General features: G+C 38.5%; 1 protein-coding gene across 1 annotated transcript in view; it reads right to left on the reverse strand.

Annotated features, from left to right (window-relative positions):
• LOC128690202 (folylpolyglutamate synthase, mitochondrial) overlaps window positions 1–22,260 on the reverse strand; it is a 41,301-nt gene that overhangs the window by 3,926 nt on the left and 15,115 nt on the right. Inside the window, exons 7-10 of the mRNA XM_053778761.2 lie at window positions 21,898–22,031; window positions 21,576–21,688; window positions 12,543–12,688; window positions 1,592–1,968 (exon numbers count right to left, since the gene is read on the reverse strand). Coding sequence (XP_053634736.2) covers window positions 1,592–1,968; window positions 12,543–12,688; window positions 21,576–21,688; window positions 21,898–22,031 — 770 coding nt within the window. The remainder of the gene's footprint in view (window positions 1–1,591; window positions 1,969–12,542; window positions 12,689–21,575; window positions 21,689–21,897; window positions 22,032–22,260) is intronic.

Raw genomic sequence — 22,260 nt, forward strand, 5'->3', positions numbered from 1 at the left:
AAACCATTCGTCTCCATTCACTATCAAACACGCTCACGCACGCCTGCTGAAAGTCCAAGCCCCTCGCACACAAAACCTCCTTTACCCCCTCCCTCCAACCTTTCCTAGGCCGACCCCTAACCCGCCTTCCTTCCACTACAGACTGATACACTCTTGAAGTCATTCTGTTTCGCTCCATTCTCTCTACATGTCCGAACCACCTCAAAACCCTTCCTCGCCCTCTGGACAACAGTTTTGGTAATCCCACACCTCCTCCTAACTTCCAAACTACGAATTCTCTGCATTATATTCACACCACACATTGCCCTCAAACATGACATCTCCACTGCCTCCAGCCTTCTCCTCGCTGCAACATTCGTCACCCATGCTTCACACCCATATAAGAATGTTGGTAAAACTATACTCTCATACATTCCCCTCTTTGCCTCCAAGGACAAAGTTCTTTGTCTCCACAGACTCCTAAGTGCACCGCTCACACTTTTCCCCTCATCAATTCTATGATTCACCTCATCCTTCATAGACCCATCCGCTGACACGTCCACTCCCAAATATCTGAATACATTCACCTCCTCCATACTCTCTCCCTCCAATCTGATATCCAATCTTTCATCACCTAATATTTTTGTTATCCTCATAACCTTACTCTTTCCTGTATTCACTTTTAATTTTCTTCTCTTGCACACCCTACCAAATTCATCCACCAATCTCTGCAACTTCTCTTCAGAATCTCCCAAGAGCACAGTGTCATCAGCAAAGAGCAACTGTGACAACTCCCACTTTATGTGTGATTCTTTATCTTTTAACTCCACGCCTCTTGTCAAGACCCTCGCATTTACTTATCTTACAACCCCATCTATAAATATATTAAACAACCACGGTGACATCACACATCCTTGTCTAAGGCCTACTTTTACTGGGAAATAATTTCCCTCTTTCCTATGTACTCTCATCATGTAACCCACAATAACATATCTATTTAACCATATTGGTGCCATATATATCTAAAACAGTACCCATCAGTGCTTATCTTACACTTGGTAATACACAGTAAACCCTCTCATACCTCGGGAAGGAGTGGATACAGTTCTAAAAATCATCATCTTTTTATATTTATTATTATTATCACACTGGCCGATTCCCACCAAGGCAGGGTGGCCCGAAAAAGAAAAACTTTCACCATCATTCACTCCATCACTGTCTTGCCAGAAGGGTGCTTTACTCTACAGTTTTTAAACTGCAACATTAACACCCCTCTTATGTATGTATAATAAGTGTCATGTACAGTGAAGAAAATATTGGAAAAATAGTATTACGCTCAATGTCCAAAAATGCCTAACCCCTTATTTTTAGATACGTATCCTAATATCAAGCCCTGCTGGGCTTTTCAAAGCAAAGGTGTGGGAAGTGACTGCCGTTGCTTTTTTCATTGGTTATTTAAGCAGTATTAGCCCTGCTCCTGGTGGTGTGGTAGGTCATATCCAGGAAATAAGAGGTACACACTAGGGGTGATTACCATGGGCAATATACACACCAGGCATCTCCCACAGAGGCAGGGTGACCCATAAAGAAGAAACTTGCATAATTTACTAACCTGTACCTGGGTAGCTTCTCGTAACTGAGGCGGTGGTGGAAAGGCTGGGGGTGTCAGAAGCTCCCCTCTCAGATTTGGAACACGCTCACATGACAGCCATGCAAGAGCATCATGGATACATGGAAATATTATACTTGGTACATCTGTTGCTGGTAAACTAGTTGAGAGATTCAAATTGTCTCCACTTTCTCTGATGATGTTATTTTGCTTCTTCTGTGGACTTTCTTCAGTGATATTTTCAGATTGTACTGATTTCTCTGGACAAATGTGTATTTGCTTGCTGTTCTGAAGCTCCCTCACAATTCTGATCCAAGTGTTCCTCTGCCTTTCACATCGTAAATGCATTTCATCTGGTGATACTGAATAATTTGTTTGATCTGTAAATGTGTCATAAAAAATCATTAACTGTATTTAGTATTTTTATATCAGGAAATATAAGTGACTAATCATTCATTTACACTATCTAAGAAGAATCACTGGTATACATACAGTACTTTATTTTTGCAAGTCACCAGTGATTGGAAATCTTCAGCTCAAGATCTTTTACACATCTCCATGCATCATCAGGAGCTATGCAATGTTGCAAGAGCAGCAACAGGCAGAGGGGAAGTTTTCTCAGAGGAAAGGTGGTGTGTTGACAGCCTATTCCTCCTCTTGCAACACTGCATAGTTCCTGATGATGCATGGAGTCATATGAAAGATCTTGAGTTGAAGATTTCCATCCCTCCTGTGGCTTATCTTGCATTGTTAAGATCACCTATCTGTGACTGTATTGTGTGCATACATACACTTTTCTTTTTTCAACACGCTGGCCAGGTCCCGACGAGGCATGGTGCCATACACCCCCCCAAAAAGGAAACGCTTTTATCATCATTCCCACTATCACCGTCTTTGCAGAAGCATGCAGATATGACAGTTTAGATGTCACTCTATACTGCAAATATCCCAAACCCCTCCTTTGAAGTGTAGGCATCGTACTTTCCATCCCCAAAACTCAAATCTGGCTAACCAGTTTCCTCGAATCCCTTCACGAAATGTTACACTGCTCACACTCCAACATATGTATATATAAACACATACATACATACACTATATTACGAATGAAGAAGTCACTCATGGCAAAAAAGTTTTGTTTAATCCTTTCAGGGTCCGTCCCATAGATCTACGGCTTTGAAGCCAGGATCCAAGCCATGCGCTCAGCTCACTCAGATAACCTGTGAGTGGTAAACCTGGGCCTAGATATGAGAGAATACATCTACAGTGGAACCTCAGTATACGAGCAGCTCCCTACTCAAACAAAGCTTAGCACTCAACCAAACAAATACGACCTGCCAGAACTTCGCTATAAACTATTTTGTGTTTCTTCGCATTTTTGGTGTTTTGTTGTATTATTTGTGTAAATAAGTCACCATGGGGCCTACGAAGATGTGATAACAGCCAACCACACAGAAAATTGGTTGGGAAGAACTTGTTCAATATTCAAATGGAACAGCACTCAAACAGCCTTCTGGAATGAATTAAAACACATGCCAAGGTACCTAGGGATTGGCAGAGAGCATGTATAGTTCCTTCATACAAAGGGAAGGGGGACAAAAGAGATTGTAAAAATTATAAAAGAATTAGTTTACTGAGTATACCAGGAAAAGTGTAGCATAGGGTTATTATTGAAAGAATTAGAGGTAAGACAGAATGTAGGATTGCAGATCAGCAAGAAGGTTTTAGAGTGGGTAGAGGATGTGTAGATCAAGTGTTTACATTGAAGCATATATGTGAACAGGATTTAGATAAAGGTAGGGAAGTTTTCATTGTATTTATGGATTTAGAAAAGGCATATGATAGAGTGGATAGGGGAGCAATGTGGCAGATGTTGCAAGTATATGGAATAAGTAGTAAGTTACTAAATGTTGTAAAGAGTTTTTATGAGGATAGTGAGGCTCAAGTTAGGGTGTGTAGAAGAGAGGGAGACTACTTCCTGGTAAAAGTAGGTCTTAGACAGGGATGTGTAATGTCACCATGGTTGTTTAATATATTTATAGAGGGGGGTTGCAAAAGAAGTAAATGCTAGGGTGCTCAGGAGAGGGGTGGGATTAAATTATGAGGAATCAAATACAAAATGGGAATTGACACAGTTACTTTTTGCTGATGATACTGTGCTTATGGAAGATTCTAAAGAAAAATTGCAAAGGTTAATGGACGAGTCTGGGAGTGTGTGTAAAGGTAGAAAGTTGAAAGTGAACATATAAAAGAGTAAGGTGATGAGGGTATCAAATGATTTAGATAAAGAAAAATTGGATATCACATTGGAGAGGAGGAGTATGGAAGAAGTGAATGTTTTCAGATATTTGGGAGTTGACGTGTCAGCGGATGGATGTATGAAGGATGAGGTTAACCATAGAATTGATAAAGGAAAAAAGGTGAGTGGTGCATTGAGGTATATGTGGAGACAAAAGACATTATCTATGGAGGCAAAGAAGGGAATGCATGAAAGTATAGTGGTACCAATACTCTTATATGGGTGTGAAGCTAGGGTTGAAAATGCTGCAGCGAGGAGGCAGTTGGAGGCGGTGGAGATGTCCTGTCTAAGGGCAATGTGTGGTGTAAATATTATGCAGAGTGGAAATTAGGAGGTGTGGAGTTAATAAAAGTATTAGTCAAAGGGCTGAAGAGGAGTTGTTGAGGTGGTTTGGTCATTTAGAGAGAATGTATCAAAGTAGAATGACATGGAGCGCGTATAAATCTGTAGGGAAAGGAAGGCGGGGTAGGAGTCATCCTCAAAAAGGTTGGAGGGACGGGGTAAAGGAGGTCTTGTGGGCGAGGGGCTTGGACTTCCAGCATGCATGCGTGAGCATGTTAGATAGGAGTGAATGGAGACGAATGGTATTTGGGACCTGACGAGCTGTTGGAGTGTGAGCACGGTAATATTTAGTTAAGGGATTCAGGGAAACCGGTTATTTTTATATAGCTGGATTTGAGTCCTATAAATGGGAAGTACAATGCCTGCACTTTAAAGGAGGGGTTTGGGATATTGGCAGTTTGGAGGGATATGTTGTGTATCTTTATACGTATATGCTTCTAAACTGTTTTGTTCTGGGCACCTCTGCAAAAACAGTGATTATGCATGAGTGAGGTGAAAGTGTTGAATGATGATGAAAGTATTTTCTTTCTGGGGATTTTCTTTCTTTGTGGGTCACCCTGCCTCGGTGGGAGACAGCCCACCTGTTAAAAAAAAAAAAAAAAAAGAGTTCCACTGTATGTGGTGTGTACCACAAACTAAATCTTGCAGCACGCAGTACATAATGAACGAAAAAAATTGCAACCATTATTTTGAATTAAAACAGCGAATGTTGCTGTGTTTTTTGTATGTTTCTTACAGATGTATTCACGATTTCTTGAGAGGGTTCTAAGAAGCAAGATAGCCAACCACCTAGATACCCATCAGTTACACAACCCTGGACAACACGGGTTTAGAGCAGGTCGCTCCTGCCTGTCCCAGCTACTGGACCACTATGACAAGGTCCTGGATGCTGTAGAGTGTAGAGGATAAACAAAATACAGATGTAGTATACACAGACTTTCCAAAAGCTTTTGGCAAGTGTGACCATGGCATAATAGCACACAAAATGCGGGATAAAGGAATAACAGGAAAAGTTGATAGATGGATCTACAACTTCCTGACAAATAGAACACAAAGAGTAATAGTAAACAGAGTAAAGTCCCAGGCAGCCATGGTAAAAAGCTCTGTTCCACAAGGCACAGTACTCCCTCCCATTCTATTCCTCATCCCCATTTCTGACATAGACAGAGATGTAAGCCAAAGCTCCGTGTCTTCCTCTGCAGATGACACCCGGATCACCATGGCAGTGACCTCCATCGAAGACACAGCAAGACTCCAAGCGGACATCAACCAAATCTTCAAATGGGCCACTCAAAACAATATGAAGTTCAATGAGGAGAAATTTCAACCACTCAGATGTGGAAAACTTGAAGAAATTAAAAATGTGTCAGGGTATACCACAAATTCTAACCATACAATAGAGTGGAAAAGTAATGTGAAGGACCTGGGAGTGATAATGTCAGAGGATCTCGCCTTCAAAGACCACAACAATGTATCTACCTCATCCGCTAGGAAAATGATAGGATGGATAATGAGAACCTTCAAAACTTGGGACTCCAAGCCCATGATGATTCTCTTCAAATTGCTTGTGCTCTCTAGGCTGGAATACTGCTGTACACTAACAGCCCCCTTCAAGGCTGGCAACATTGCAGATCTGGAGAGTGTACAAAGAACTTTCATGGCACATATAAGTGCAATAAGGCACCTAAACTACTGGGAACGATCGAAGGTCCTTGATCTGTATTCCCTCGAACACAGGCAAGAGAGATACATGATAACATACACTTAGAAGGTCCTGGAGGGATTGGTACCAAACCTGCACACGAAAATCACTCCACATGAAAGCAAAAGACTCAGCAGGAGATGCAACATTTCCCTGATGAAAAGCAGGAGTGCCACAAGTACACTGAGAGACAACATAATAAGTGTCCGGGGCCCAAGACTGTTCAATTGCCTCCCAGCATACATAAGGGGGATTACCAATAGACCCCTGTCTGTCTTCAAGAGGGCACTGGACAGGCACCTAAAGTCAGTACCTGACCAACCGGGCTGTGGTTCGTACGTCAGCTTGCATGCGGCCAGCAGTAACAGCCTGGTTGATCAGACCCCGATCCACCATGCCACCTGGTCTCAGACCAGGCCGTGGGGGCGTTGACCCCCAAAACCCTCTCCAGGTAATCTCCAGATAAAGCCATTTGATAGAATGGAAGATATATTAGAGAAATAAAGATGATTTTGAATGGTTTTAGTAATGAAAATGACTTAAACTGAGCTCAAAGTATCAGAAATGGTCAATTTTTGCTAATGTTCAAGAGTAAACAAATGATGTCACACGTCTAATACATGTCAGCTGGTGGGTCTAATATATGTTCACAAATGTTTGCTGATATTATTTATACAATTATTACAACATTGCATAACAGTAAATCTTCTATTTTTTGGTGTGAATGAAAATTCATTATGTGAATAAAACATCAAAATGCAATTCATTTGTAAAGCCTGAACACGTAACTAATGAACAGAGGAAATGTTAGTTTACCACCAGGAATGCTTGCACTGTTTATTCTGGACCCTATTTTGAAATTGGAATATTTTGGACTGTGTTAAATTGGCCAAATTACTAATTTCTGATCACTTTATTGGGTAGTTGAAACATTGACTGGACCATTTCTTGTGCTCAGTTGATAAAATAGAAGTAATACTAGCAAAATAGCTAAGACTTTGGTCAACTGGAATAATTTAATTGGCCTAAAATGGGAGTCAAAGTGGGCAAAATCGCCCGATGCGTAAATATCGCTGATGCACCAAAATTCACGAGAGCGTAATTTCGTCAATTTTCCATCAAATTTCGTACTTTTTGTTTTATTACCTTCAGAAAAAGATTATCTACCGTTTCTTAAGAACAAATAACAAAAAAAAATTTCTGAAAATTTTTGGACCCTGGCTGTCATTCTGAGATTTGGCCTCTGGACCCTCAAAGAGTTAATAAATACCCTGAACTGTACACTAGTGTTTTTATCCACAAATGGTTTGTAGTTCTACTCTACTGATTGATTACATTACCTAAAATAAATAAATAAATATCTTTCTTCTTTCAACACACCGGCCGTATCCCACCAAGGCAGGGTGGCCCAAAAGGAAAAACGAAAGCTTCTCCTTTCACATTTAGTAATATATACAGGGGAAGGGGTTACTACCCCCTTGCTCCTGGCATTTTAGTCGCCTCTTACAACACACATGGCTTACAGAGGAAGAATTCTGTTCCACTTCCCCATGGAGAGAACAGGAAATAAACAAGAACTAGTAAGAAAATAGAAGAAAACCCAGAGGGGTGTGTATATATATGCTTGTACATGTATGTGTAGTGTGACCTAAGTGTAAGTAGAAGTAGCAAGATGTACCTGAAATCTTGCATTTTTACGAGACAGAAAAATGGACACCAGCAATCCTACCATCACGTAAAACAATTACAGGCTTTCGTTTTACACTCACTTGGCAGGACGGCCGACTTGTTGAAAAAAAAAAAAAAATATATAGGTAGTAGGTTGGTAGACAGCAACCGCCCAGGGAGGTACTACCGTCCTGCCAAGTGAGTGTAAAACGAAAGCCTGTAATTGTTTTACATGATGGTAGGATTGCTGGTGTCCCTTTTTCTATCTCATAAACATGCAAGATTTCAGGTACATCTTGCTACTTCTACTTACACTTAGGTCACACTACACATACATGTACAAGCATATATATACACACCCCTCTGGGTTTTCTTCTATTTTCTTTCTAGTTCTTATTCTTGTTTATTTCCTCTTATCTTCATGGGGAAGTGGAACAGAATTCTTCCTCCGTAAGCCATGCATGTTGTAAGAGGCGACTAAAATGCCGGGAGAAAGGGGCTAGTAACCTCTTCTCCTGTATATATTACTAAATGTGAAAGGAGAAACTTTCGTTTTTCCTTTTGGGCCAACCCCCCTCGGTGGGATACAGCCGGTGTGTTGAAAGAAAGAAAGAAAGAAAGAAAGACGGCCGACTTGTTGAAAAAAAAAATATATACAGTGGACCCCCGGTTAACGATTTTAATCCGTGCAAGAGGGGTAATTGTTATGCGAAATAATCGCTATGTGAATGAATTTTCCCCATAAGAAATAATGGAAATCACATTAATCCGTGCAAGACACCCAAAAGTATGAAAAAAAAAATTTTACCACATGAAATATACATTTTCCCACACACAAAGAGAAGGATACATGCACAATAGTAGAGTAGTACATGCACAGTATATATTGTGCATGTACTAGTCTACTAAATGAAGAATAAATGACACTTACCTTTATTGAAGATGCAGCAATGACTGATGAGACACTGTGTCCTGGGAGTGCCTTTTCCTCCTGAGTACTGTAGGTCCTGTTTGGCATTTTCTTCCAGAACAGGCCTTATCACACTGTGTATGCCACTACGATTCTTAAATCTCTCAAACCAACCTTTGCTGGCTTTAAATTCACCAATATGAGCACTAGTTCCAGGCATTTTTCCCTGTTCACCTGAGTGTTAGTCGACTTGTGTGGGTTGCATCCTGGGAGACAAGATTAAGGACCCCAATGGAAATAAGTTAGACAGTCTTCGATGACACTGACTTTTTTGGGTTATCCTGGGTGGCAAATCCTCTGGGGTTAATTGTTTCTTGGTATTCTCAATAAGCCACACCAACAACGGTGCTACAGCAGCAGCAGCAGCTGACAGTGCAGCAGCAGCAGCAGCTGTACCACCAATAGTAGCGATGGTTGATTGGGGTTTATTATACAACCTGGCCAGCTCGGAGACATGCACTCCACTTTCATACTTATCAATGATCTTTTTCTTCATCTCTATTGTAATTCTCACCCTTATTGCTGTAGGGTTGGCACTAGAAGCTTTCTTGGGGCCCATGGTCACTTATTTTCCAGAAAAAGCACCGAAAACACTGTAATAATACGAAATATTCCGATTGTATGCTTGGATGTTACCGCGGAGGCTGGCTGGTAAACAATGCCACCGGCGGAACATGAGAGCGTGGCTCAGGCCGCACATTGGACGCGTCTCGGACGAAAATCGGTAAGCGGGTTTTTAAGCGGTATGTGAGGCAAAATTTTTGCAATTAAAGTAAGCGGTATGCGAAATAATCGCTATGGGATGCCATCGTTATGCGGGGGTCCACTGTATAAATATATAAATCTTTTCTTTCAACACACCGGCCGTATCCCACCGAGGCAGGGTGGCCCAAAAGGAAAAACGAAAGTTTCTCCTTTTACATTTAGTAATATATACAGGAGAAGAGGTTACTAGCCCCTTGCTCCCGGCATTTTAGTCGCCTCTTACAACACGCATGGCTTACGGAGGAAGAATTCTGTTCCACTTCCCCATGGAGATAAGAGGAAATAAACAAGAATAAGAACTAGAAAGAAAATAGAAGAAAACCCAGAGGGGTGTGTATATATGTGCTTGTACATGTATGTGTAGTGTGACCTAAGTGTAAGTAGAAGTAGCAAGACGTACCTGAAATCTTGCATGTTCATGAGACAGAAAAAAGGACACCAGCAATCCTACCATCATGTAAAACAATTACAGGCTTTCGTTTTACACTCACTTGGCAGGACGGTAGTACCTCCCTGGGCGGTTGCTGTCTACCAACCTACTACCTATGAAATATATAAATATATATATATATATATATATATATATATATATATATATATATATATATATATATATATATATATATAATATATAAATATATATATATATATATAATATATATATATATATATATATATATATATATATATATATATAAATATATATATATATATAATATATAAATATATATATATATATATATATAATATATATATATATATATATATATATATATATATATATATATAAATATATATATATATATATATATATATATATATAATATATATATATATATATATATATATATATATATATATATATATATATATATATATAAATATATATATATATATATAAATATATATATATATATATATATATATATATATATATATATATAAATATATATATATATATATATATATACATATATATACATATATAAATATATATACATATATAAATATATATATATATACATATATATATATATATATACATATATAAATATATATATATACATATATAAATATATATATATAAATATATAAATATATACATATACATATATAAATATATATATATATATATATATATATATATATATATATATATATATATATATATATATATATATTATTTTCATATAGTCGGACTTGAGCCCTGGAAATGGGAAGTACAATACCTGCACTTTAAAGGAGGGGTTTGGGATATTGGCAGTTTGGAGGGATATGTTGTGTATCTTCATACGTATATGCTTCTAAACTGTTGTATTCTGAGCACATCTGCAAAAACAGTGATAATGTGTTTGTGTGGTGAAAGTGTTGAATGATGATGAAAGTATTTTCTTTTTGGGGATTTTCTTTCTTTTTTGGGTCACCCTGCCTCGGTGGGAGACGACCGACTTGTTGAAAAAAAATATATATATATATATATATATTATGTTCATATTTTATAATATACATATATATATTTTTTTTTTCAACAAGTCGGCCGTCTCCCACCGAGGCAGGGTGACCCAAAAAAGAAAGAAAATCCCCAAAAATAAAATGCTTTCATCATCATTCAACACTTTCACCACACCCACACATAATCACCGTCTTTGCAGAGGTGCTCAGAATACAACAGTTTAGAAGCATATACATATAAAGATACACAACATATCCCTCCAAACTGTCAATATCCCAAACCCCTTCTTTAAAGTGCAGGCACTGTACTTCCCATTTCCAGGACTCAAGTCCGACTATATGAAAATAACCGGTTTCCCTGAATCCCTTCACTAAATATTTTTTTTTTTTTTTTTTTTTTTTTTTTTTTTTTACAACAAGTCGGCCGTCTCCCACCGAGGCAGGGTGACCCAAAAAAGAAAGAAAATCCCCAAAAAGAAAATACTTTCATCATCATTCAACACTTTCACCACACTCGCACATTATCACTGTTTTTGCAGAGGTGCTCAGAATACAACAGTCTAGAAGCATACACATATAAAGATACACAACATATCCCTCCAAACTGCCAATATCCCAAACCCCTCCTTTAAAGTGCAGGCATTGTACTTCCCATTTCCAGGACTCAAGTCCGACTATATGAAAATAACCGGTTTCCCTGAATCCCTTCACTAAATATTACCCTGCTCACACTCCAACAGATCGTCAGGTCCCAAGTACCATTCGTCTCCATTCACTCCTATCTAACACGCTCACGCACGCTTGCTGGAAGTCCAAGCCCCTTACCCACAAAACCTCCTTTACCCCCTCTCTCCAACCCTTTCGAGGACGACCCCTACCCCGCCTTCCTTCCCCTATAGATTTATATGCTTTCCATGTCATTCTACTGTGATCCATTCTCTCTAAATGACCAAACCACCTCAACAACCCCTCTTCTGCCCTCTGACTAATACTTTTATTAACTCCACACCTTCTCCTAATTTCCACACTCCGAATTTTCTGCATAATATTTACACCACACATTGCCCTTAAACAGGACATCTCCGCTGCCTCCAACCGTCTCCTCGCTGCTGCATTTACCACCCAAGCTTCACACCCATATAAGAGTGTTGGTACTACTATACTTTCATACATTCCCTTCTTTGCCTCCATAGATAACGTTTTTTGACTCCACATATACCTCAACGCACCACTCACCTTTTTTCCCTCATCAATTCTATGATTAACCTCATCCTTCATAAATATATATATACATCTATATATATATATATCTATATATATATATATATACATGTATATATATTTTTTTTCTAACAAGTCTGCCGTCTCCCACCGAGGCAAGGTGACCCAAAAAGAAAGCAAATCCCCAAAAGAAAATACTTTCATCATCATTCAACACTTTCACCTCACTCACACATAATCACTGCTTTTGCAGAGGTGCTCAGAACACAACAGCTTAGAAGCATATACCTATAAAGATACACAAACACATCCCTCCAAACTGCTAATATCCCGAACCCCTCCTTTAGAGTGCAGGCGTTGTACTTCCCATTTCCATGACTCAAGTCCGGCTAAATAAAAATAACCGGTTTCCCTGAATCCCTTCACTAAATATTACCGTGCTCACACTCCAACAGCTCGTCAGGTCCCAAATACCATTTGTCTCCATTCATTTCTATCTAACACGCTCATGCATGCACATATAGCCATGAAAACTCACCAGACGATGCATTCATTGTTGTGGTGATGAGGTTTGTTGTAAACACCGTTAAATCAAACTTGCAAGCAGCCAAAAATTTTAGCAGTGTTTCAGGATCACGATCTCCAGTCGAGTTAAACATAAGCACACGATAAGGCTTCATTTTACTGTAAAATTAAAAGTTCACTTAGTATTATGATACTCTTTTTTTTTTTTTTTTGCTCATGTGTCTTGAGACAATACAGTAATCATGTTCCATAATTTATTATTATTATTATTATTATTATTATTATTATAATCATAATTAAGTGCTAAACCTACAAGGGTCATACAGAACTAATGATTTTTTTTTACATCTCGTATATCATTTTATTTTTAATTTAGTATTTATTCCAAAGATCATAAATGTTTTTATTTTTCTCTGAAATACTGTACTGTACTAGTACCTCCAAGTGCATGAGAAATATGTGCAGTAAGGAAGCTGTGCAGTCCAAAACAGCAGTTCAAACTTCAAACAATTTTAGTTCAGATCTATCAGCTGACATTCAAAACATCGAGTTAGTTTGTTAGGTCTAAGCCTAAGGCCTATTACCTACATGAGGATTGGTAAAGCCACAATACACCTAACACTAACTTTAAGTGCCCTTTAAATCATAAAACTGAAATTAAAATGACCTCTCTATATACAGTATAGTACGTATATACGTACTTAGATAATGTATATATACAGTTAGAAGGGTGGCCTCATTGTTTCAATGTAATTCCTGATTCCATTAATATTTCCCTAATTATGTTCATATTTTATAATAACAATTTGAAATATAGTAGTAATAATATTTGTAGATTTGAAGAATTTTTTTGTCATGTTTAGTTATAAAATAATTTCAGCAATATTATACATACCAGTACTTTTTTTTTTTTTTTTTTTCAACAAGTTGGTCGTCTCCCACCGAGGCAGGGTGACCCAAAAAAAGAAAGAAAATCCCCAAAAAGAAAATACTTTCATCATCATTCAACACTTTCACCACACTCACACATTATCACTGCTTTTGCAGAGGTGCTCAGAATACAACAGTTTAGAAGCATATACGTATAAAGATACACAACATATCCCTCCAAACTGCCAATATCCTAAACCCCTCCTTTAAAGTGCAGGCATTGTACTTCCCATTTCCAGGACTCAAGTCCGACTATAAGAAAATAACCGGTTTCCCTGAATTTTTTTTTTTTTTTTTTTTTTTTTTTTCAACAAGTCGGCCGTCTCCCACCGAGGCAGGGTGACCCAAAAAAGAAAGAAAATCCCCAAAAAGAAAATACTTTCATCATCATTCAACACTTTCACCACACTCGCACATTATCACTGTTTTTGCAGAGGTGCTCAGAATACAACAGTCTAGAAGCATACACATATAAAGATACACAACATATCCCTCCAAACTGCCAATATCCCAAACCCCTCCTTTAAAGTGCAGGCATTGTACTTCCCATTTCCAGGACTCAAGTCCGACTATATGAAAATAACCGGTTTCCCTGAATCCCTTCACTAAATATTACCCTGCTCACACTCCAACAGATCGTCAGGTCCCAAGTACCATTCGTCTCCATTCACTCCTATCTAACACGCTCACGCACGCTTGCTGGAAATCCAAGCCCCTTACCCACAAAACCTCCTTTACCCCCTCTCTCCAACCCTTTCGAGGACGACCCCTACCCCGCCTTCCTTCCCCTATAGATTTATATGCTTTCCATGTCATTCTACTGTGATCCATTCTCTCTAAATGACCAAACCACCTCAACAACCCCTCTTCTGCCCTCTGACTAATACTTTTATTAACTCCACACCTTCTCCTAATTTCCACACTCCGAATTTTTTGCATAATATTTACACCACACATTGCCCTTAGACAGGACATCTCCGCTGCCTCCAACCGTCTCCTTGCTGCTGCATTTACCACCCAAGCTTCACACCCATATAAGAGTGTTGGTACTACTATACTTTCATACATTCCCTTCTTTGCCTCCATAGATAACGTTTTTTGACTCCACATATACCTCAACGCACCACTCACCTTTTTTCCCTCATCAATTCTATGATTAACCTCATCCTTCATAAATCCATCCGCCGACACGTCAACTCCCAAGTATCTGAAAACATTCACTTCTTCCATACTCCTCCTCCCCAATTTGATATCCAATTTTTCTTTATCTAAATCATTTGACACCCTCATCACCTTACTCTTTTCTATGTTCACTTTCAACTTTCTACCTTTACACACATTCCCAAACTCATCCACTAACCTTTGCAATTTTTCTTTAGAATCTCCCATAAGCACAGTATCATCAGCAAAAAGTAACTGTGTCAATTCCCATTTTGAATTTGATTCCCCATAATTTAATCCCACCCCTCTCCCAAACACCCTAGCATTTACTTCCTTTACAACCCCATCTATAAATATATTAAACAACCATGGTGACATTACACATCCCTGTCTAAGACCTACTTTTACCGGGAAGTAGTCTCCCTCTCTTCTACACACCCTAACCTGAGCCTCACTATCCTCATAAAAACTCTTTACAGCATTTAATAACTTACCACCTATTCCATATACTTGCAACATCTGCCACATTGCTCCTCTATCCACTCTATCATATGCCTTTTCTAAATCCATAAATGCAATAAAAACCTCCCTATCTTTATCTAAATACTGTTCACATATATGCTTCAATGTAAACACCTGATCTACACATCCCCTACCCACTCTAAAACCTCCTTGCTCATCCGCAATCCTACATTCTGTCTTACCTCTAATTCTTTCAATTATAACCCTACCGTACACTTTTCCTGGTATACTCAGTAAGCTTATTCCTCTGTAATTTTTACAGTCTCTTTTGTCCCCTTTCCCTTTATATAAAGGGACTATACATGCTCTCTGCCAATCCCTAGGTACCTTCCCCTCTTTCATACATTTATTAAACAAAAGTACCAACCACTCCAACACTATATCCCCCCCTGCTTTTAACATTTCTGTCATGATCCCATCAGTTCCAGCTGCTTTACCCCCTTTCATTTTACGTAATGCCTCACGTACCTCCCCCACACTTACATTCTGCTCTTCTTCACTCCTAAAAGATGGTATACCTCCCTGACCAGTGCATGAAATTACTGCCTCTGTTTCTTCCTTAACATTTAAAAGTTCCTCAAAATATTCTCGCCATCTACCCAATACCTCCATCTCCCCATCTACTAACTCCCCTACTCTGTTTTTAACTGACAAATCCATATTTTCCCTAGGCTTTCTTAACTTGTTTAACTCGCTCCAAAATTTTTTCTTATTTTCATTAAAATTTCTTGACAGTGCCTCTCCCACTCTATCATCTGCTCTCCTTTTGCACTCTCTCACCACTCTCTTTACCTTTCTTTTACTCTCCATATACTCTGCTCTTCTTATAACACTTCTGCTTTGTAAAAACCTCTCATAAGCTACCTTTTTCTCTTTTATCACACCCTTTACTTCATCATTCCACCAATCACTCCTCTTTCCTCCTGCCCCCACCCTCCTATAACCACAAACTTCTGCCCCACATTCTAATACTGCATTTTTAAAACTATTCCAACCCTCTTCAACCCCCCCACTACTCATCTTTGCACTAGCCCACCTTTCTGCCAATAGTCGCTTATATCTCACCCGAACTTCCTCCTCCCTTAGTTTATACACTTTCACCTCCCTCTTACTTGTTGTTGCCACCTTCCTCTTTTCCCATCTACCTCTTACTCTAACTGTAGCTACAACTAAATAATGATCCGATATATCAGTTGCCCCTCTATAAACATGTACATCCTGGAGCCTACCCATCAACCTTTTATCCACCAATACATAATCTAATAAACTACTTTCATTACGTGCTACATCATACCTTGTATATTTATTTATCCTCTTTTTCATAAAATATGTATTACTTATTACCAAATTTCTTTCTACACATAGCTCAATTAAAGGCTCCCCATTTACATTTACCCCTGGCACCCCAAATTTACCTACTACTCCCTCCATAACATTTTTACCCACTTTAGCATTAAAATCCCCAACCACCATTACTCTCACACTTGATTCAAAACTCCCCACGCATTCACTCAACATTTCCCAAAATCTCTCTCTCTCCTCTACACTTCTCTCTTCTCCAGGTGCATACACGCTTATTATAACCCACTTTTCACATCCAATCTTTATTTTGCTCCACATAATCCTTGAATTAATACATTTATAGTCCCTCTTTTCCTGCCATAGCTTATCCTTCAACATTATTGCTACTCCTTCTTTAGCTCTAACTCTATTTGAAACCCCTGACCTAATCCCATTTATTCCTCTCCACTGAAACTCTCCCACCCCCTTCAGCTTTGTTTCACTTAAAGCCAGGACATCCAGCTTTTTCTCATTCATAACATCCACAATCATCTCTTTCTTATCATCTGCACAACATCCACGCACATTCAGACTTCCCACTTTGACAATTTTCTTCTTCTTATTCTTTTTAGTAATCTTTACAGGAAAAGGGGTTACTAGCCCATTGTTCCCGGCATTTTAGTTGACTTTTACAACACGCATGGCTTACGGAGGAAAGATTCTTATTCCACTTCCCCATGGATATAAAAGGAAAATTAATAAGACCAAGAACTATTAAGATAAAATCAAAGAAAACTCAGATGAGTGTGTATAAATAAATGTGTACATGTATGTGTAGTGTGACCTAAGTGTAAGTAGAAGTAGCAAGACATGCCTGTAATCTTGCATATTTATGAGACAGACAAAAGACATCAGCAATCCTACCATCATGTAAAACAATCCCTTCACTAAATATTACCCTGCTCACACTCCAACAGATCGTCAGGTCCCAAGTATCATTCGTCTCCATTCACTCCTATCTAACACGCTCATGCACGCTTGCTGGAAGTCCAAGCCCCTCGCCCGCAAAACCTCCTTTACCCCCTCTTTCCAACCCTTTCGAGGACAACCCCTACCCCTCTTTCCTTCCCCTATAGATTTATATGCTTTCCATGTCATTCTACTTTGATCCATTCTCTCTAAATGACCAAACCACCTCAACAACCCCTCTTCTGCCCTCTGACTAATGCTTTTATTAACTCCACACCTTCTCCTAATTTCCACACTCCGAATTTTCTGCATAATATTTACACCACACATTGCCCTTAGACAGGACATCTCCACTGCCTCCAACCATCTCCTCGCTGCTGCATTTACCACCCAAGCTTCACATCCATATAAGAGTGTTGGTACTACTATACTTTCATACATTCCCTTCTTTGCCTCCATAGATAACGTTTTTTGACTCCACATATACCTCAACGCACCACTCACCTTTTTTCCCTCATCAATTCTATGATTAACCTCATCCTTCATAAATCCATCCGCAGACATGTCAACTCCTAAGTATCTGAAAACATTCACTTCTTCCATACTCCTCCTCCCCAATTTGATATCCAATTTTTCTTTATCTAAATCATTTGATACCCTCATCACCTTACTCTTTTCTATGTTCACTTTCAACTTTCTACCTTTACACACATTCTCAAACTCATCCACTAACCTTTGCAATTTTTCTTTAGAATCTCCCATAAGCACAGTATCATCAGCAAAAAGTAACTGTGTCAATTCCCATTTTGAATTTGATTCCCCATAATTTAATCCCACCCCTCTCCCGAACACCCTAGCATTTACTTCTTTTACAACCCCATCTATAAATATATTAAACAACCATGGTGACATTACACATCCCTGTCTAAGACCTACTTTTACCGGGAAGTATTCTCCCTCTCTTCTACATACCCTAACCTGAGCCTCACTATCCTCATAAAAGCTCTTTACAGCATTTAGTAACTTACCACCTATTCCATAAACTTGCAACATCTGCCACATTGCTCCTCTATCCACTCTATCATATGCCTTTTCTAAATCCATAAATGCAATAAAAACTTCCCTACCTTTATCTAAATACTGTTCACATATATGCTTCAATGTAAACACTTGATCTACACATCCCCTACCCACTCTGAAGCCTCCTTGCTCATCCGCAATTCTACATTCTGTCTTACCTCTAATTCTTTCAATTATAACTCTACCGTATACTTTTCCTGGTATACTCAGTAAACTTATTCCTCTATAATTTTTACAATCTCTTTTGTCCCCTTTCCCTTTATATAAAGGGACTATACATGCTCTCCGCCAATCCCTAGGTACCTTCCCCTCTTTCATACATTTATTAAACAAAAGTACCAACCACTCCAACACTATATCCCCCCCTGCTTTTAACATTTCTGTCATGATCCCATCAGTTCCAGCTGCTTTACCCCCTTTCATTCTACGTAATGCCTCACGTACCTCCACCACACTTACATTCTGCTCTACTTCACTCCTAAAAGATGGTATACCTCCCTGGCCAGTGCATGAAATTACCACCTCCCTTTCTTCCTCAACATTTAAAAGTTCCTCAAAATATTCTCGCCATCTACCTAATACCTCCCTCTCCCCATCTACTAACTCCCATACTCTGTTTTTAACGGACAAATCCATACTTTCCCTAGGCTTTCTTAACTTGTTTAACTCACTCCAAAATTTTTTCTTATTTTCATTAAAATTTCTTGACAGTGCCTCTCCCACTCTTTCATCTGCTCTCCTTTTGCACTCTCTCACCACTCTCTTCACCTTTCTTTTACTCTCCATATACTCTGCTCTTCTTATAACACTTCTGCTTTGTAAAAACCTCTCGTAAGCTACCTTTTTCTCTTTTATCACACCCTTTACTTCATCATTCCACCAATCACTCCTCTTTCCTCCTGCCCCCACCCTCCTATAACCACAAACTTCTGCCCCACATTCTAATACTGCATTTTTAAAACTATTCCAACCCTCTTCAACCCCCCCACTTATGTAATTTATAACACAAATGTACTCTGCCCAAACAAAAAACAACTGACTGGCCTCAAGTGGTCTGCATTTCTTATAATCTTGAGCAAGTAACATGACAGTTGTGATTTAAAAATAGTACAAAATGAACCAAAAACACTGTCATAAGTGTCCTCTCTTGGGTGTAGGTTATTGAACCCTAATTATAATAATGCTACAAAAACTGCTTCAGAATGCAATAAACATACAGGTCTGAGTTAACTCATTTGTTTTGGTACTAGCTATGAAATTTTTTAAAAGTTCATAGAGAACTTTTCTTTTTTATGTTCATACTTTCACAGTTCTAGAATATCTTTTCTCACTTCGGCAATATATTAACAGGTACTTCAAAAAATTCATGTTTTCCTCACACAATTCTGCCTAAAACAACCAGTTTTACAAACTACCACTTGACAATAAACACTACCACAGCAAATGTATGGATGATACTCTTGTACAATACATATTAAGCTTTATTAAAAATAGACTGCACTACATTTTTTAGTAGAGAAACTTTCAAACAATATCAATAATATCAACTACAACAGTTTGAGCTATGAAGAACAGAATTACAGAGTGTTATTGGATAGCCATGGTCTCATAATCAGCACTGTTTCAGCAAACCTGTACGTGGAGCGTATCAAGGCAGAACTCTTCTCACCAGTAATCTCTAAACATACAATATGGCTAGGCTACATAAATGACATGTTAATAATTTTTCCTAAAATACAAAACATTCACACCATCCCTAACACAAATGACAATGTGGAGCCCATCATACAATTTACAATTTAAAAGCAATTCTCAGCTCCCATTCCTAGATATCTTTAGCAAAGGAAATAACAGATTAACCCTTATACAGGAAACCAACATACACTTATACTCACATAACAACCAACAGAGGCACAATCATCAGTTCCTTTTGAAAGCACAAAAGCTTGTCAGCTCACAATTCCTTGAAGAAGAATCTGACTACATTACACTAAGTATTCAGCCACTTACAATTCCTGCCACACTTCATCTCAGACTGTAGAAAACATGCTCTCCACATCATTAACCTTGCTACATGTGAGGGAGGAGCCAATAGATAGATTGTCCTTTCCATCAGCAACACTGCTAGAAACACAACCTTCACTGCCATCAATACAGAAATGGTCAAAAACAGACTAAGCAGATCAGTCAAGAAAGGAGTCAGTGTACACAGAATCCCTTGTGGGGGATACATACAGAAGCAAGACATCTACAGCCCTGGAACAGCGTTCTAAGGTACATAAGTATACGTGCAGCTAAGACAAAGTAAAGAATGTGCGATACATCACAGCACTCATGAGATGAAGCTACCTTGTTGACAAAAGACAAAGACCAACCAAGGTGGCACACTCAGAAGCAGCCGTGATACTAATATTTAACACAATCATGCAAAATACAGGAGATTCAGCATCTCTGGGGCATTCAGAGATGATTTTACCTCAACAAGACACTGCAATTAGATGATGTGGCCCCACTCAGGCACCACACATTCCCACAATATGACCTGACCTCTTTCTGCTTCACCTAGCCTCTCTGCACAGGACTGACAAAGTCCCTAGTGGGTGAAATATGCCCTTAATAAAATGACATGTGTTGCAAGTGTGTTTTGACCCCATAGGTCGTTAATACTGATATACTACCTAGTACTTATACTACGTTTCACTGTACTATATAATACAAATTTTTTTTTTTTTTTTCAACAAGTCGGCCGTCTCCCACTGAGGCAGGGTGACCCAAAAAGAAAGAAAATCCCCAAAAGGAAAATACTTTCATCATCATTCAACACTTTCAACCCACTCACACATAATCACTGTTTTTGCAGAGGTGCTCAGAACACAACAGTTTAGAAGCATATACATATAAAGATACACAACATATCCCTCCAAACTGCTAATATACAAGAGAATATATACAATATATACAAGAGAAAATATCATTTCTCTGTAGATACTTCATGTGAAAATAATATGTAGACCATCAGGAGATAGTGAAGGCAGCAATAAGAAGCTAAAATAAGTAATACTTATTTTAGCTTCTAAGTGGATGAATTAATGCTAAAGCTTACTCATGTGATGTATGAAGTTGTACAGTCTTAACAAACCAATCCACACATGCTTGCATGCTGGCAACCGTGTGAGCTCCATCTATGAAAAATGTCAAAGGGCCATATGGCATCACCTGAGAAGGGAAAAATTACAAATAGTATTTAGTTTTTCTTTCAGTTTTAAATAACATATTATTTCTAGTGCTTTAACCTTTTTAAAGGCAAACATCACTTGCTAAAGAAAAATTAAGTATTCTTATATGTGGCAGTGAGCATATATAAATTAGCCACCAGTACTAACTGAAATTTCACTGTACTGATAATGTAAGCTAGCAACGTTTACCTGAGATCTTCCCGGCCAGACAACAGATTTGAGGCCACAAACTTCTTCATCAGATAGTGTGTATGGGGCAGCAACCTTAAGATTTACATGGGCTGCATGTGGAGTACTCATACATCTGATGTTAGCATCAGTTCCTGATAAAAAAGAAAAATATTCTTTTTTATGCTTATTTGTGTTAGATTGGAATGTGTGGACACAGTACTTTAGGGTTTGACATGAGTTTGGAGTGTGATCAAGGTTACATTTAAGAAAAGATTCAGAGAAACCAGATAGTCAGCCCTGGAAGTGAGAAGTAAGGTCCCTGCACTCTGAAGGAAGGGTAGTGATGTTGCTGTTCGGAGTGGAGTGTTACCTTAATTGTGA

The sequence above is a fragment of the Cherax quadricarinatus genome, chromosome 32 (genome assembly GCF_038502225.1).
Source record: "Cherax quadricarinatus isolate ZL_2023a chromosome 32, ASM3850222v1, whole genome shotgun sequence".
In the NCBI taxonomy this organism is placed as follows: domain Eukaryota; kingdom Metazoa; phylum Arthropoda; class Malacostraca; order Decapoda; family Parastacidae; genus Cherax; species Cherax quadricarinatus.